This window comes from Silurus aristotelis, assembly GCF_946808225.1.
Source record: "Silurus aristotelis genome assembly, chromosome: 16".
Taxonomy (NCBI): domain Eukaryota; kingdom Metazoa; phylum Chordata; class Actinopteri; order Siluriformes; family Siluridae; genus Silurus; species Silurus aristotelis.
Window position 1 is genome coordinate 19751058 of NC_139589.1, and position 16018 is coordinate 19767075.

The 16018-nt window shown below is 36.3% G+C and overlaps 1 protein-coding gene across 3 annotated transcripts in view; it reads right to left on the reverse strand.

The window, feature by feature from the left end:
• Positions 1 to 602: 602 nt before the first annotated feature.
• Positions 603 to 16018, reverse strand: part of rab27b (RAB27B, member RAS oncogene family) — a 48838-nt gene continuing 33422 nt past the window's right edge. For all 3 annotated transcript variants that reach the window (XM_083564206.1, XM_083564204.1, XM_083564205.1), the window contains exons 3-6: positions 8676 to 8761; positions 8056 to 8159; positions 7575 to 7698; positions 603 to 4813 (exon numbers count right to left, since the gene is read on the reverse strand). In XM_083564206.1, coding sequence (XP_083420332.1) covers positions 4624 to 4813; positions 7575 to 7698; positions 8056 to 8159; positions 8676 to 8761 — 504 coding nt within the window. In that variant the 3' untranslated portion in view covers positions 603 to 4623. The remainder of the gene's footprint in view (positions 4814 to 7574; positions 7699 to 8055; positions 8160 to 8675; positions 8762 to 16018) is intronic.

A 16018-nucleotide genomic window follows, 5' to 3' on the forward strand; every position in this document is an offset into this window, starting at 1 on the left:
GAATTAGAATAACAAAATGGATTAAGGGTGTCCTTCACTCTTAGGAGAATTTTTCCTCTGTCCCTCATGCTAATGTGCTATTATGCATGGACATGCTACTGTTCCTTCTATATATGCATTAATATACGTTTGTGAACTCACACAAAGGTCGTGTCTTTCATCTGAATATGGATGCAGAATCAATGTGTGCCTAAAGGAATATTTAACCAAGTTAACCTTATATAACATGCTTTACTGAATTCAAGTCATGTATAAGACTTTCTGTTTGAAATTGCTATCAGTGAGTTAACTGGTTCCTGGAAAAAAAAAACATTGACCCCATTTTAGTATATACAGCTAATATGTTGAATGCGATCATATACTGCTATACAATCAAATCTAGGTATACTTCCCAAATATTGAATTATATTGTAACAGAATATTTTATTCTGATAAACAAGTCATATTATAGAAGGGTACATGCGTTAAAATGTCATGTTCGCACATCAAAATCGCATCATGGTCACACACTGACCCATCAGTTTATAGCCTTCAAATACACTAACTATACTGTACAAAGTAATACATGTTGTTCACACAGACATCGTTTGAACACAAGGAGCTGTAGGCATTTGTCTTTATTCATAAAGAACATACGGAACACTCGCAAATTAATGTTCTCCAAGTAAACAACTCGGAGAAACCTGGTTTCTTGTTACACTCCATACCTACTTTAGATGCATTCATTAATAGTAGAGCTGTGTACATACTGTAATAAAGGTCTGCAGGTTTGTAAGGAGAGCTAGACAGGCACAATGAGAGAAAACTAATGTAAACTTCCCAGACTTTCTCATATGTTTTATTTCTTTTTTTAATTCTGTACTGGTCAAAGTTTATTGAAACTATCATCAGTTACCCCGTCATCTCATGCCAAGAGGATTTATTGGAATGTGAAAAAATGGGTGCCGTTTTCCATTTTCCAAAACTGGTTTCAGAAATTGGAAGGGAAATGAAACATTTCTGTACACTTGCCATAAAGAGAGCCTTGAGGTCGGTACGTGGAAACAAAAGGGCTGTTTTGGCACTGAGAAAAGTAAAAAATAAAATAAAATAAAAAAAAAATATTAATAAAAATCAGGACCTTAAAACCGTAGACTTCTTTGAAGCAGCACAAATAGGTTTCTTGTATATTTTTGTAAACTTTACTTGAAGTTTTGAACCGAGTATAAGAATTTGCTCATTTTGCTGAACTTGTGCTATTTTTAGCTACTTTCATGTGATTTCTTTAAGGAGGTGAGTGTTCACTAGAGTATGCGTTAAAAAAAAAAAAAAATAGTTCTGAAAAGGGTAAAAAAAAAAAAAATAGAAAACTGCTACTCATGATCAAAGCCTGACAGGATCCAAAGCCAAGAGTTTGCAGGTCAGCAACTGACTGAGATTTACATTCATGTACACACAAAGCAAGTTTTCCTTTTTGTTTTTTGCAACAATTATATTTGAAACTGGCACGTTAGTTATTTTTTTAACTAAATTAAGGAGATTTACATTTTTGAATTGTTTCAGGAAAAACACAAGTGAAAGACATGTTCCAATTAAAAATAACAATACATAGAGCTATTGTCAACTTTTTACCATTGTTTATATAGTAAAATTCTCAGCACCTGATTAAATGAGCACTGTGGCTAATCTCAACACTTAGAATAAACACTGTAAACTAATGTAACATTCAAGGAACTGTGTAATGTAATACACTGTAAGTCAGCCTCATGTGTAACATACATATAGATATGCTTCTGTACCTTCCCCATACCACCAGACTGATTTAGCTTTAGCTCAGTGTTCCATTAGCTAATATATAAATACAGCATAGTCCTGAACTAAATCACACGCTATAAGAGAGATTTTTTTTCTCAGTCACTCTTTATGGATGAGGGTTTATAGAATTTATATCCTTATATCCATATATATATAAAATGTATGTATGCACTGTACTGCACATTTAGGAGTAGGGGCTCTGAAAATATCCAGTATAATTAAAAGACTAATTTTTGTATGCTAGGAACTAGAATTAGCCCTCCTCGTTAAAGACTCTGTTGTGGTCTACACATTTATTTTGGTACTCACACATTTGAGAATGATTCTGCACATGTAAAAGGTAAGCTGTATCAAACTAATTAATGCAATACAAAAAGAGTTTTTGGCACACGAACTACATGCGAGAAGTTCAGTATATACAGTAGGCAGTCTGAGGTTTCTTTTTTTTTTTTTAGCTACATGTAATACACAATAATGGTTAGAATGATAAATTATACCATTTAGCCTAAGGAACACTGTCCAAAATGTTTTTCCATCATAAAGTTATGAAACAGATGAAACTGTTCTTATGTGTTTGCAGACTGTGTTCTCAGCATGATCCAAACAATACAACTCCACATACACCTTCACTGGCTTTTAGTTGAAAATGTAAGCCTGCTTTCTTAGATTTTATATATATTTTGAATAAACCATCTTGAATCATACATTTGTAAAATCTCACTTGAAACAAATGACCTTTTAACTTACACAAAGGTGAGTGGATCCACATTTACTACAAAGCTGGAATGTTTTAATAATAGGCAATACTATAGTTTTATTTCGGAAAAAGATCCTGGCCCTCAAAGTTCTTCTAATGTCCATTTAATCCAAATTGAATAGACAAAGATACTAGAAATATTGTTGTCCAGTATCTGTGCACAATGTTGGCTAAATACAACATGATTAGAAATAATGGAAGAAACTATTGTTTTGGAAACACATTACATCAAAAGACTGAAAAAGAGAAGAAATATTTTACCCAAAAGCACCAAAACTGTTTATACTGTATGTGCTATGCTTAATACTGGATGTACAGTGCATCTGGAAAATATTCAGATCTCACTTCTTCCCTCATTTTATGTTACAACCTTCTTCCAAAATGGATTAAATTTATTCTTTTCCGCAGAATTCTACAAAACCCATAATGACTACGTGAAAGAAGTGAGCAAATGTATTAAAAATAAATATGTACATAATGAATATATAAATATTCACAGCTTTTGCCACTAACCCTAACCCTAGATTGAGCTCATGTGCATCATATTTCCACTGATCATCCTTGAGCTGTTTCTACAACGTGATTGGAGTCCACCTGTGCTAAATTAAGCTGATTGGACATGATTTGAAAAAGCACACACATGTCTATATGAGGTCACACAGTTAACAGTGTATATCAGAGCACAAACCAAGCCATGAGGTCCAAGGAATTGTCTGTAGACCTCAGAGACTGGATTGTTTTGTTTTTTTGTTTTTTAATACATCTGCAAAGATTTCAAACAATTCTTTCACTTTGTCATTATTGGGTATTTTTTTTTTAGAATTTTGCGGAAAATAATTAATTTGATCCTTTTTTGGATCATTTTGGAATAAGTCTGTAACATAAAATGTGGAAAAAGTGAAGCGTTGTGAATATTTTCTCGATGCACTGCATGCAATTCTTCTTAGTATATAACCATTTTAGTTAAATTCTTATATATCATATACTATATCCTATTTATCTATATATTATCTTTTGGAGCAAAATATTCCTTTAATTATATACTAACAGCTAAGGCAAGGCATGCAATATTTTAGAATCAAGCCTAATCTGTTCCTTTTTCTCAACATATTTGGGCGAATACTAAAAATACAATTTCCATGACGACGCTACATCAGCACGACAGAATAAAACCCAGCATTGTCTGTAAAAATGTTAACCTGAAACCTAAGATGAAGTTGTATGTATTAAGGAAATGAAGTATATTGTGTTTTATGGTTTAGGGGGCAAAAAAAAAAACAGCAAAATATAATGATAATTATTTTAAAGCGAGACATGTGGAAACAAAAAAACAAAAACAAAAAAGAAAATACACTTGGAAAATAAATGGCACAGTAAAAGTAGAATCTCAACTATATTTAAAATCTTTATAGATTTTCTGTCATAAATATTCTTACTTAAATAATTTGTAATTTTTTATTATTTAAACTGAAATATCTAGTATAGCTTTGTCTTAAATACTCTAAACAAATACAGTGGGGGAAAAAATACACTGAATCACCCATTGCATTGGAGATACAAATTATATATATATATATATATATATATATATATATATATATATATATATATATATATATATATATATATATATATATATAAAAATAAAATTGTGTGTATCTATCAATGAGTAATTAAAGGGCAGAAAGCATACATTGAACTATATCCATACATTCAGTCATACAATGGGCAATAAGTATTCCCATGCTTTAATGCAAGTAAAAACTGAATATAAAAAAAAAACTATCAAACTATTTATAAAGAAATAAATATAGTTAGAAAGAATTTCCTTGTTTAAACGGTTGTTTAAATGACCAATTATAACGTGGGAAAAGACTAAAAGCTTATTAACCAGATTGTTTTTCTGCAAAAACCACTAGATGTACTACGAACAAGAAAAAAATATTCATACATTTAAATGCTTTCACAAACACATCCCGCGCCCTGCTTTCATAACCACACGAGTACTGTACGTACAGGACATGAGCCGTAGCTCCACACGCCGTCCACACGAGGGCGCAATAAGGCAATTTCTAACAGGCGCATTTTTTCTCCGCTGTTGGCGCATCGCTTAGTTTGCTGGTGTTGTCTGTGTGATGTGCGTCGACTTTATCTGGTCTTTCGACACACTGCTCCATTCTCTTCATCACCAGGTCGAGCAGAGTGACCACTGCTTTGTCCACTGCTGCTCCAGTGGCTGCACTCGTCTCAAAGTACGGGATGCTGGAAGTGAGAGACGGGACAATTAACAATGTTGAATTGGATGTTTAAGGAAGTCTGAAATTGCTTGAAGCTTGAATTTAAACAAATGTTAAAGAAATATCTCCAGATTAAATGACAGCACTAAAACACACTGAATCCCGGATTTGCAATAACATAATGTAGTGATTTTGTAGTCCATAAATAAACACTGAATGAACTAGTCTTCTGAGATACACGTCACAAATGAATATCCACATGGCCACTCACTATAGATAAGAACACACACCTGCCCCTTTACCCCATTCATGTCCGCAGTGGCCTTTATAATAATAATGAAACCATAAAGGGCCTGGCTGTCGTCTCTCTCTGCAATTTACATCACATAACCTGCTGTTTTGCTGCAAACCATAAACCAGAACTCTGTTTACTAGCGTGCGGCTTCTGCGTTCCCACCGTTCAAAATCGTTCCTGCGGACTCTCGACTGTCATGTTTATTTATGCAGTTACACTTCATTGGGAAACCCTGCAGCAGAGCAGCCAAAGTAAAAACAGACATCTTTTGAGTGTTTGTAGTTTGGCTGTGTACTGCGTTGTGATTAGCAATAAAAGGTCTAACATACGAATTAGAATTACAATTTCGATTGAAAGTTGCGTTTAGGTTTTTAAAACTTGACTGATTTCTGCACTCCTCCTGTAGTTAGGATACACATCTTCAAAAATAAAGATGGTGAACAGAAAAACCAAAAAATAAAATCATTTTATACATTGACATTATTAATTAATTTTGTCCCACTTTAGCCTGGTCTATTAACAAGTTTGCTTCATTTTGCTCCCAGGCATGGATGACTAAGACATTATCTGTATACAAACTTGCACACTCTCGATGACAGTGTGCACTTTTCTGTTTCCTCCCTTAGGAACAAAATAATTAGGGTTCACTGTCATTGACCTGTGGCCCTAAAGGAGAGAGCAAGTCTGCAAATGAGATCCTGGAATAATTATAATGTAAAAATATATATTTTTTAAATGGTGTGGTTTATGTTCTGCTTGAATAATTGATAGTTGATGATCTTGAGCATGGTTATATTATATTTGGAGTTTTAAAAACATGCAGTGTTATGTAGTATATTATCTGTATGTAGAGTCTGAAGTTTAATCCTGAGCTTTGGTTAGCAACTCAAAGGTTCTTTCCCTCTACTTTCCCAGCCTGCAGTAAGTTTGCTGTAGAGAGATTTGCAAGTCTAAACTTTCTTTAGTAGTGTATTCCTGTGACAAATATTCCTGGAAAAAACCCCGGTTCACCATGACCCTGATCAAGATAAACAATCGCTGGAGGTAAATGAATAATTGAATGTAAATTCTCCCTAAAGTTCATCTTTCACTGAATTAAATTGACACCGTGATTACAGCCCTTACACGCAGCAAGCCGTGAAGGTTCACTGCATAATTACAGTGGAGATATTTTATGTGTCGGATTACAATAGAACCGCACTGGACTGTAGAGCGCAACATTAAAGCTACAAAGGTAACCACTGAAAGACTATTACACGATTAATTACAAACAATTACAGCCGAGTAATCATTTTTAACACCTTCTGCACGTATAGACTGTTCGAATATCGCTTTCAAAATGCGTAAAACTTCGAAAGCAACAATTAGCGGCAGCATGATGTATCCAGTCCAACCATTGCTCTGCCTGATGTGATGATCTGAAATGCTTGGAAAACTTTGAGTATTAAAAAAAAATGATGTCTTCACTCTAATTCACCGCTTGCTCTCTAGACCTGCTTCCCATTTCTTCATTACTTTTACCTACAGACTCTTAGCATGTTCTGTAGCAGATGTCGAAAGCTGCTGCTGTCACACTGTTATTCAAGTCAAATAAACATGCCTTTTAAATCAAATACAGAAAGTGTTAGTTTAGGAGGTTACTGAGTCCCATTACTGTTTTTCTATTTATTTGTCAGGATTCAGATCTGGTCACACTACAGAAACAGACACTGAGGAGTATTTAATGATCTCGACGCTCGGTGAAGTTTTAGAACATTGCTTCTGATCTTGAACTTTTAACTCTTTCAGCTGCAAGAAAGACCAGATGTTTTTTTATTTTATTTTGATAGTTAATATTTTCTAAACTACAATTTGTAATTAGCAGGTGATTCCATGTGAAGGTCGAGTAATGAGTGTATTTTCTGCTGTGACTCTGGGAATATGTCCATCAACAATACAAAAATGTCTCTATAACACTAAATTAAATAAAGTACAAATACAACACCAACTGCTACAGCTGTGCAACATTTACACATTCAATTCCCCAGATAGAACTGGTACTATAAACACCCCACATCACCTGTATGAAAGAAAAAAAAGAAAAAAAAGATTTTAAGCAGAATGAAGGAATCTAATATGTCGGTTGTTTTCGTTTCCTCCGCAGCTTCTGTTGTTCTAACACAAGACTCCATTATCATGATTCATAACTGACTTGCATTTCCTATTCAGTCAGACGTTTTTTCTGACAGCGTTTGATAGTTGATTATTCCTAAACGACACTTTGCAATGAATCGGTGAGTTCATGCGCAGGTCGAGTGAGGAGTGTATTTTCTGCCATGAATCTGGTAGTATGTGTTCATCAACAATACAAACATTTTAACTAATATCTAATACTGATTAAATTCATAAGGTTGTACTAATTATATTTACTCACCTTTTTTATACCTTTATTAAAATGATAAAGTGATAGTGCTGAATGATTTTCACACTTGACTCTACCTCTAACACTCACCCGTATTTATCCGCTAGTTCTTTAGCTTGCTTCTCCTGGACTTCTCTTTGATCCGCCAGGTCCGCTTTGTTTCCGATGAGAACGATATCCGGATTTTCGCAGTAGGCATTTGCCTGTAGCTGACCTTCACATTCAAACAATTCATCAACTCGTGTTTCATTTTCAGTGGAAAGACAGCAAAAGATTCTCTTTGTTGTGCTTACCTCAGTTTCTCTAATGAACATAAACAATCGGTTTAAAAACAACACTTATGTGGTAGAAAATGAACTCAAACACTGGTGAACCTGTATATATCTTGAAACTCAGGATTCTTCTGCAAAATGTACTTCAATTAATCCTGCATGTGGTATATTTACGTCAATATTAAATACTAAAAACATTTCAGTCACAATATGAAATGCACTCCTGTGAACATTTTCACGTGATAACCGCAATCTATTTGATTTCTACATTATCTATTACTATTAGGATTATTACTCACTCATCCAGTTGCGGACGTTCAGAAAGCTTTGCTGACTCGTCAGGTCGAACATGAGCAGAAATCCCATTGCGTCTCTGAAGAAAGCTGTCGTCAAGCTTCTAAACCTGTGAAGAAGATGATAATATTAATATCAAGAGTATTAATACTACACAATAAATGAACATTGTTCAACAATGAACAAAGTTCAAATAAGACCTCAGCACAAAATGATTGCACATTAAGACTCTAAGACAAGTTTTTCTAACCACATCAATTTGCCAGCACTTTCATTTTCTTTATTAAACCAAAAGCTTGTCTTAGGAGTTTTTGGAGTAGGAGTATTGTCTCTATTGCTAGTTAAAAGATTACATTCAAATTGTTGAACTCAAAGTCATTAAATAATCAGACAATTTTAGAAGATGCAGGAGAATTTCAACTGATCCTAAAATCTATACATTTGATCAGTTTATCTGTCATAAAATGATTAAGACATTTCAGTCGAATTCAAGACCAGTGAATCCATTTCATTTCAAGTGTTTTAAAATAGGGAGAAGTTTTAAAGAGATACTCTGTGAATAAACCAGGATGTTTATGATGTTGTATTTCAACTCATGAAATATTTGAGCTTTATAAAGTCGAACCTCTCCTGTCCTGCTGTGTCCCAGAGCTGCAGATGCACTTTAAACGTCTTTCCTGTAGTTCCATTCGAGCTGTTAGTGCTGTACACCTACATCACACACAAACACACACACACACGTTCATCACCATAACAACGCAAGGGACAACAACCTAAAATATTTGCTAATTATACTTCTTCCACATATGTGCTACTACTAGTATTACCAATGATGTCATATATTATTCTAGATATTCATATTACACAGTATATATACACAGGACATGTTTTCATTAGAAATGTTAGAAAGGTGGAGTAACGATGACATCTCTCTGAAGTGAATTATTTGCCTACGGCATGCAAAAATAAGCAAAAACCAGATATTACATAACTCTTTTGATACTTAATTCTCATTCGGATCATCACTGTTTACATAGCTGAAATTTGTTTAAGTGCAGGTGTGTGTGTGTGTGTGTGTTCGTTCATGAGTCACCCACTGAGTTTGTTTGAATCTGACTTAATAACTATGTGTGTGTATGTGTATAGTGATGCATTCTCTCTCTTCATTAGCTTTTGCATATGGCACTGGTTTTATGTGGAAAACACACACACACACACACACACACACACACACACACACACACACACACACACATATACACTCACACACACAACAGATAAGAAAATAAGGTGATTAGTGAAAGAAAATTCATGCTTTTAAGCAACAGTCTGTCTTTTACACACACACACACACACACACAGGTAGATAATAGCGATATAGAAAAAAAACACTGAGTTCCCACACACACACACCCCGTATTAATCCAATTAATCATTATTTACACACAAAACACAGTCACATGCCATCACACACACACCCTACATCCTGCACATGACTCACACACACTAACGCAGACTCATACAGTGCTTATAATGAGATTTGCACATTATTAGGGTCCATGTTGTTGTTTGAATATATCAGTCATATAAAGCAATGCAGCCCACTTATTATACTACAGTATAAACCTTTCTTCTTACAGAGAACAGAAGCTGCTTCAAATACACCATGAACACACTTAATCAGCCGTACACTCTAATCTATATACTGCATGAAACCTATTTGTTTGCACATGTTCTCCAAAACACTGTAAAACTGTTCCACTAACTTAAAGGCATCTCCTTGCAAAGATCACTCTGAGTACAGAGCCAATTCAACAAACATGCCTGTAAACATTTTTATTTATTTCCTCTCACACAGTGAATATGAGGTATGTGAGATGTTAGTTAGTTACTTACCATAGTGAAATAAATGGAACTCTAATCACTTTAGTTTATAAGAGGTACACAAATTGGATTTCTAAATGTAATTTGCTTCTTTTTTACATTTAGGGTGGCCAAAGTAAAAAAAATCGCCCAGCCAGACATCATATGTGCTTGTTGAATGTGCCTTGCTATATTAACCTCCTCTGTTCTGAAAAGGTTTCACATTATATTGTGGAGCGTGGCTGTGGGGATGCTTTAGTGAGGTCAGGTAATGATGTGGGTTAAGGGGGTTTGGGGTGCAGACTGTGTTCCAGTTCATTCCAAAGGTATTCATTTTGGGCTGCAACATCTAATCGATAAAATCCATGATAATCGATAATGAAATTTGTTGTCAACGATTGCTGTTATCGATTAGTTAGGCTGCTCGAGTTACGTGTTTAGCGAAGTGCCGGAGAGTACAGGGTCAACCGGCAGAAGGAAAAAATGTGCGTCCCAAGACATCCAAGGCATGGGAGCATTTTACAAAATGCTGTAAGACTGTAAAACCTGCAAGTTATGCAAAGCGGAGCTTATGTGGGGTGGAAGTACTGTACCACAGTGATGCACAAGCACATGAAAAGAAAACACACTGGTGTCACAGATGAAGGTAAAACATCAGCACGCTAAGCAAAAAATGGTATAGTTTAAAGAAGTGCTATTGTGTAAACTGTATGTTTGCTAACTTCGGGACAGTCGCACTGGATCTGTTATGGCGTGACTCGCGAGCATCAGGTTGCGCAATCAGACTCGCTCATGACATCTTGATTAAATTAAAAAGGTGCGAACAAACATTAAATCTAAAAGCAGCAAACAGCAGCAGCAGTAAACGATTACATTTTTAGTCACTGTTTGTACAGCAGTGCATTCCCCCCCCCCCCTTTTTTTTTTTTTTTATCAAAACTGTTAGCTTGCTGCATTTCTCTGTTCCATTCTCTTTTATAGCATTTGTACAACACCACACCACTACAACAGTAACTTGTTTGTTTTTAAATGTGATTTACTACGGCTTTACTGCGTTCAAATGCTTGTTTTTAATGTTTGTATATTTCATTTATGCATAAATCATTTAATTATTATACATTCTAGATGCCTTTACCTTCACAACTGAACAAAATGCTGGATCATGTTTTATTTCCAGTGAATACAGATTGTAATGTTACAGCATATAAATACATCCTTTATAATTATATTCAAATCTTTGGGTCACAGTCTAAAAAAAACCCACATTTGAGTGTAATAATTGTGTCCACATTAAAAAAAAATGTCATTCAAGGATATGTTGTATGTTCAGATATTACAATATAAACAGATCTTCCAGAGTGTCCCACATTTACTTTATTATATTTTTACACAGCCACCCATGAACATTGTCCTTCCAGTTCCCACCTGAACCAATCAGATCAAACTGACCCAAAAAAAATCCAAATCATTAATTTATTCATCATCGCCTGAGGAGAAAAAAATGACAGACAAAAAAGCTAAAAAAAAAAGAAAAAAGAAAAAAGGGAGAGAAGAATGACTGAAAAGATGTAGCAGATTGTAATCATATATTTTATGTCTGATACATTATTTATAACCGTTTTTATATAATCTCCACAACAAACCACGCAATAAGATAAACAATGAGTGGATTCTCCCATAACCGAAATTATTCCTCCCCCTGAACAAGTAGCAGATACAATATTATTTAGACGCCTTTAACAATACTCCAAAAGACACATAAACGAGGCAGATATAAGCAGTACTCTGATATGTTTATGCATTTTGTGTGTGTGTGTGTGTGTGTGTGTGTGTGTGTTAAAAAGAAAGTGAGAAAGAGAGAGAGAGAGAGAGAGAGAAAGAGAGAGAAAGAGAGAGAGATCTAAGAGAGATGCATACCAAAAAAAAAAAGAAAAACGTTTCCGGACTTTTTTCTCCTTTCATTTAACACAATTATCTGCGATTACTTGAATGGACAATTTACGGTGTACTCACGCTGCTCACTGGGCTACTGAACTTTCAGAATATACCATCACACAAAATTATGAGCGATTCTTACCACTGTTTAAGAGCATTCTGTAGATGTGCCAGAAGAAGAAGGTGAGGAATTGCTATGCCACTCTCATGGCGCAAATTTTACAGGGCAGAAAAGAAATGGAGTTGCTCTGATTACTGCATTCAACAGTAACAGAGGTCCAACAGCTGTCTTGCTGAGAGAAGTGCTTTTTGGTGCCTGAGTCTGCAGAGCCTTCTAAGTAACCTGGGTTCTGAAATGAAGCTGTCCCTTTAATATTCAGGAATCTCGAATGGCATGGGGGAATAGTACCCAACATTGCTGCTTTTCTGGATTAATCCTGAGCTCAAGTTTTTGTCTATGCTGAGTTTATGTGTATGTTCTCCCCATGTCCATGTGTGGTTCCTCTAGACTCTACAGGTACACCTCTGAAATGCATACCAGTAGGAGAAATTGCCCTGTGTGTGAATATGCATGCCATACAATGGACTAGCATCCAATTCAGGGTGTATTCCACCCTCACCCCCAGTGTCCAAAGAATAGGTTGCCTGACCAGCATAAAGTGGCTGCAAGTGAATATAACGTGTGGAGACATAAGTCAACCAACCAGAGATCACCCAAAAGTCATTGCCAGTGAATATAACTGTTTAAATCAGGAGCGACAATGCAACCTTGCACCTCCTTGTCTGGTGTGAGTAATGCTCGAATGTTTCAATGGGATTTTCTTGCATCCATCTTCTGGTGCACCTTTAGGATTAGTGAAAGACCCACCGGCTCGACTTGCCCTTCCGAGAGCTCCAGTCACCTTTCCAGGTGCATGCTGTGAAAACTTGTGGGGCACTAAGGAGCTCACGCACCTTACTTCTCCTAGCGAGCTCTCTGTAGGCATTTTTAACTCACACTAGCCATCTTCCCCTACAATCCGATTATCTCAGACCTGACCTGGCTTTATAGCCACAATTCTCCTATTTGTTCCAAATACCCAAACCAAACCAAATCCCAGTTTGTTTTTAATCACATAATGATTAGCATCACCAAATCCTACAAAACCCTTGGACTGTAAACATTAGTAATTTTGAACGTTTGTAGTTAAAAGTTTTAATGTTCATGCTGTAAAAGACCACCTCTCCAATTTGAGCAAAGATTTATCAGCGCCCACTGCTTGTGCCAGGCTCTTTATTACAAGGGGAACAAAAATTTCGTTTGTCTATTTTGACTATTAAGATCTACACAACATTACATAACACCAAGTGGCATTAAGGGTCACACTGAGTGTGTAATGCACACTTGACACAAATAATGTTTAAATAAAATGTTTCAAATCCTTCTGGCATGAAATGAGCACTCAAAGATTTTATGCATTATGAATTGCACCACTCAGCAGAACACGTTAGAACGACTGATTCAAACCTAATGACAACTACAAACAGCCAAAAGCTCCTATTGTTTTCACAATAGACAATATTGTATTAAATAAATTAATCCATGATCCTATAACGTGATCTGTCTTAAAGCCAGTCTCTGAACATGTAAAGGCAGAGATGTAAATATTTGATTACAGACCCTCTAAAAAAAAATATAGTGCACTCAACTAGATGACTGAACCTAAAGAAGAATTTCTACATGCTTTTTAACTGAGGTTGTAGCAGAAATTTCCGTTGTCTGTATGCAATAGCATTAATAATCATGAGCTATGCCACCTAAACACATCACACACCGGCACCAAGGCTTATCAACAATTTTTGAGAACCAGTAAATACACTTTATTCTTCTTCTTCTTTCGGCTGCTCCCATTAGGGGTCGCCACAGCGGATCATCCGTCTCCATACCACCCTGTCCTCTATATCTGCCTCTCCTTCTCCTCCTTCGGCCAACAGTAGCCCAATTTCCACCGGTACCCTGTCGGCTAACGATACCTGTGGCGGTCGTTGTTAACCCGGGCCTCGACCGATCCGGTATGAAATTCTCATTTGTGATCCGCATATTTGATTTGGCACATGTTTTACGCTGGATGCCCTTCCTAACGCAACCCTCCCCATTTACCCGGGCTTGGGACCGGCACTAAGAGTACACTGGCTTGTGCCCCCCTAATGGCTGGGTTCAGTAAATACACTTTATTACATGTAGTAAAGCCCAATACATGTGGTTATAAGCTCTGCCACATGTATTGGGCTTTACTACATGTAATAAAGTGTATTTACTGACACTTAACTTTGTCAGTCCTTATGTATAAAATGTATTATTAATGGTTCTCAAAAATTGTTGATGGCTTAGAGTTTGTGTTCATTTATACAACTGAGCAGTGGAGGGTTAAGGACCTTGATTAAGGAAACAGTAGTGGCAGCTTCATGGTGGTGGGATTTGAACTCACCACCTTCTAATGAGAAGTCCAATATCTTAACCACTGAGGAAGGTTCCTTCACATTTTTCATTTCAATATTTCCATACCTTTACCAGACTGCAGACTTTCCCAAAGATTTTTAAGACCATATTTAACATATAAAATAATCATTTGAAATGACTATAACGTGCATTACATTACAATCTCTGATGTATCGGGGCGCTGTACTGTCATGGCAACTGCCGCCTCACAAAGTAACAACCAATCACTGCTGTGCAGATCCAGTCTAGCAGCGTTCTTTTATCAGCGCTGAGTATCTGCTCCGGGCTCAACGGGAAAAAATAACTTTTGGATATGTCCACACTGTCCAAATTCTTTGCCGAGTACTGTATATTTAGAGTATACAGTAGCTTAACTGGTTGGCATTGTCTCGTGTTGTCTTGTGTTGTCTGTTTGTACTGTCTGTCTGTACTGTTTTTCGTCTGCACTGTTTGCACTGGGTTGCACTCGATAGCTTTGTGTTGTGTTGTAGCTCTATGTTTTTTAGTGTAGCACCAGGGTTCTGGAGGAACGTTGTCTCGTTTTTACTGTGTACTGTGTACCACTGTGTATAGTAGAAATTACAATAAAAGCCTCTTGACTTGACTAATATGGATTCGTTTGAAAACGCATATTTTTCTTTGTGGAGCGATGAGCAACTTTTGAGAAACAATTAAAAGCTAAGTGTGGAGCCATGTGCTTTTAGCCGAAAAACGGCGTTGGTGAATGTATCCGGATTAGTGTAGACTGTCAGGGAACCACCAGCCACACCTCCCTCCTACACTCAGCACACTCGCACAGCCTCGCCCTCCTACTAACCACCTTCACCCGTCTCCAATCTACTCTCCCCTTCATAAGGCCCCCATTTCCACTCACTCACAGTCCGATCTACAGTTCACACTGCCGATCATCCCTGGACTACCCACATTACGGATTCTACCTGCATTACAGATTATACCTGCATTACGGATTCTACCCGCTCTCCGGTTCGTGCTTATCCTCAAGCCTCTGCCTTGTATATTCAAAAGAATAAAGCGTTTATCCATACTCTGGTTTCCGACTCTTGATTAACGAGTGCCATAGACGTAACCTTTGTTTTCTAAAGAATTTTGTAATTATATATTTTAGAAAACTGAACAGGGCAATAGTATAGAAACACAAATATTTTTAAACACTCACTGTTTTTTCCCCCCATAGTAATCCAGACCTGAAAAATCACTCAAATCAAATTTCATACTTTTTCATACTTTTCCAAAATGCATAAGAACCCTGACTGCACTACACCTTCCACCACTGTTGCCACAAAATTAAAAGTCTTGTATGCTGAACAACTAAAAGGCCCAGTTCCAGTCTGACAATGCCCTTGTGGACATACTGAGGTGCACGACGACATGGTTTGCCAAGATGGCAGATGAAGAATTCATGTGTGTTGTGCACAGAGCCCTTAAACACACTGAAAACCAACTGTACCCCATTCTCCAAAAACCAGGTAAAAAGTCTATAACAGCAAAACAGGGACTTGATCTAAAATATGTTCAGAAAGCAAATATGATGGTATGATAATGTGTTCAAATTACAGAAGGAATTCATCTGTCTTTAATTATCTGATAATACTCTATAAGCTTATCATAACCACAAATCTGTCTTTCAAGTGTTTGTGAATAAATTGTTTAGGGGAATTGTTGGTGAAGTT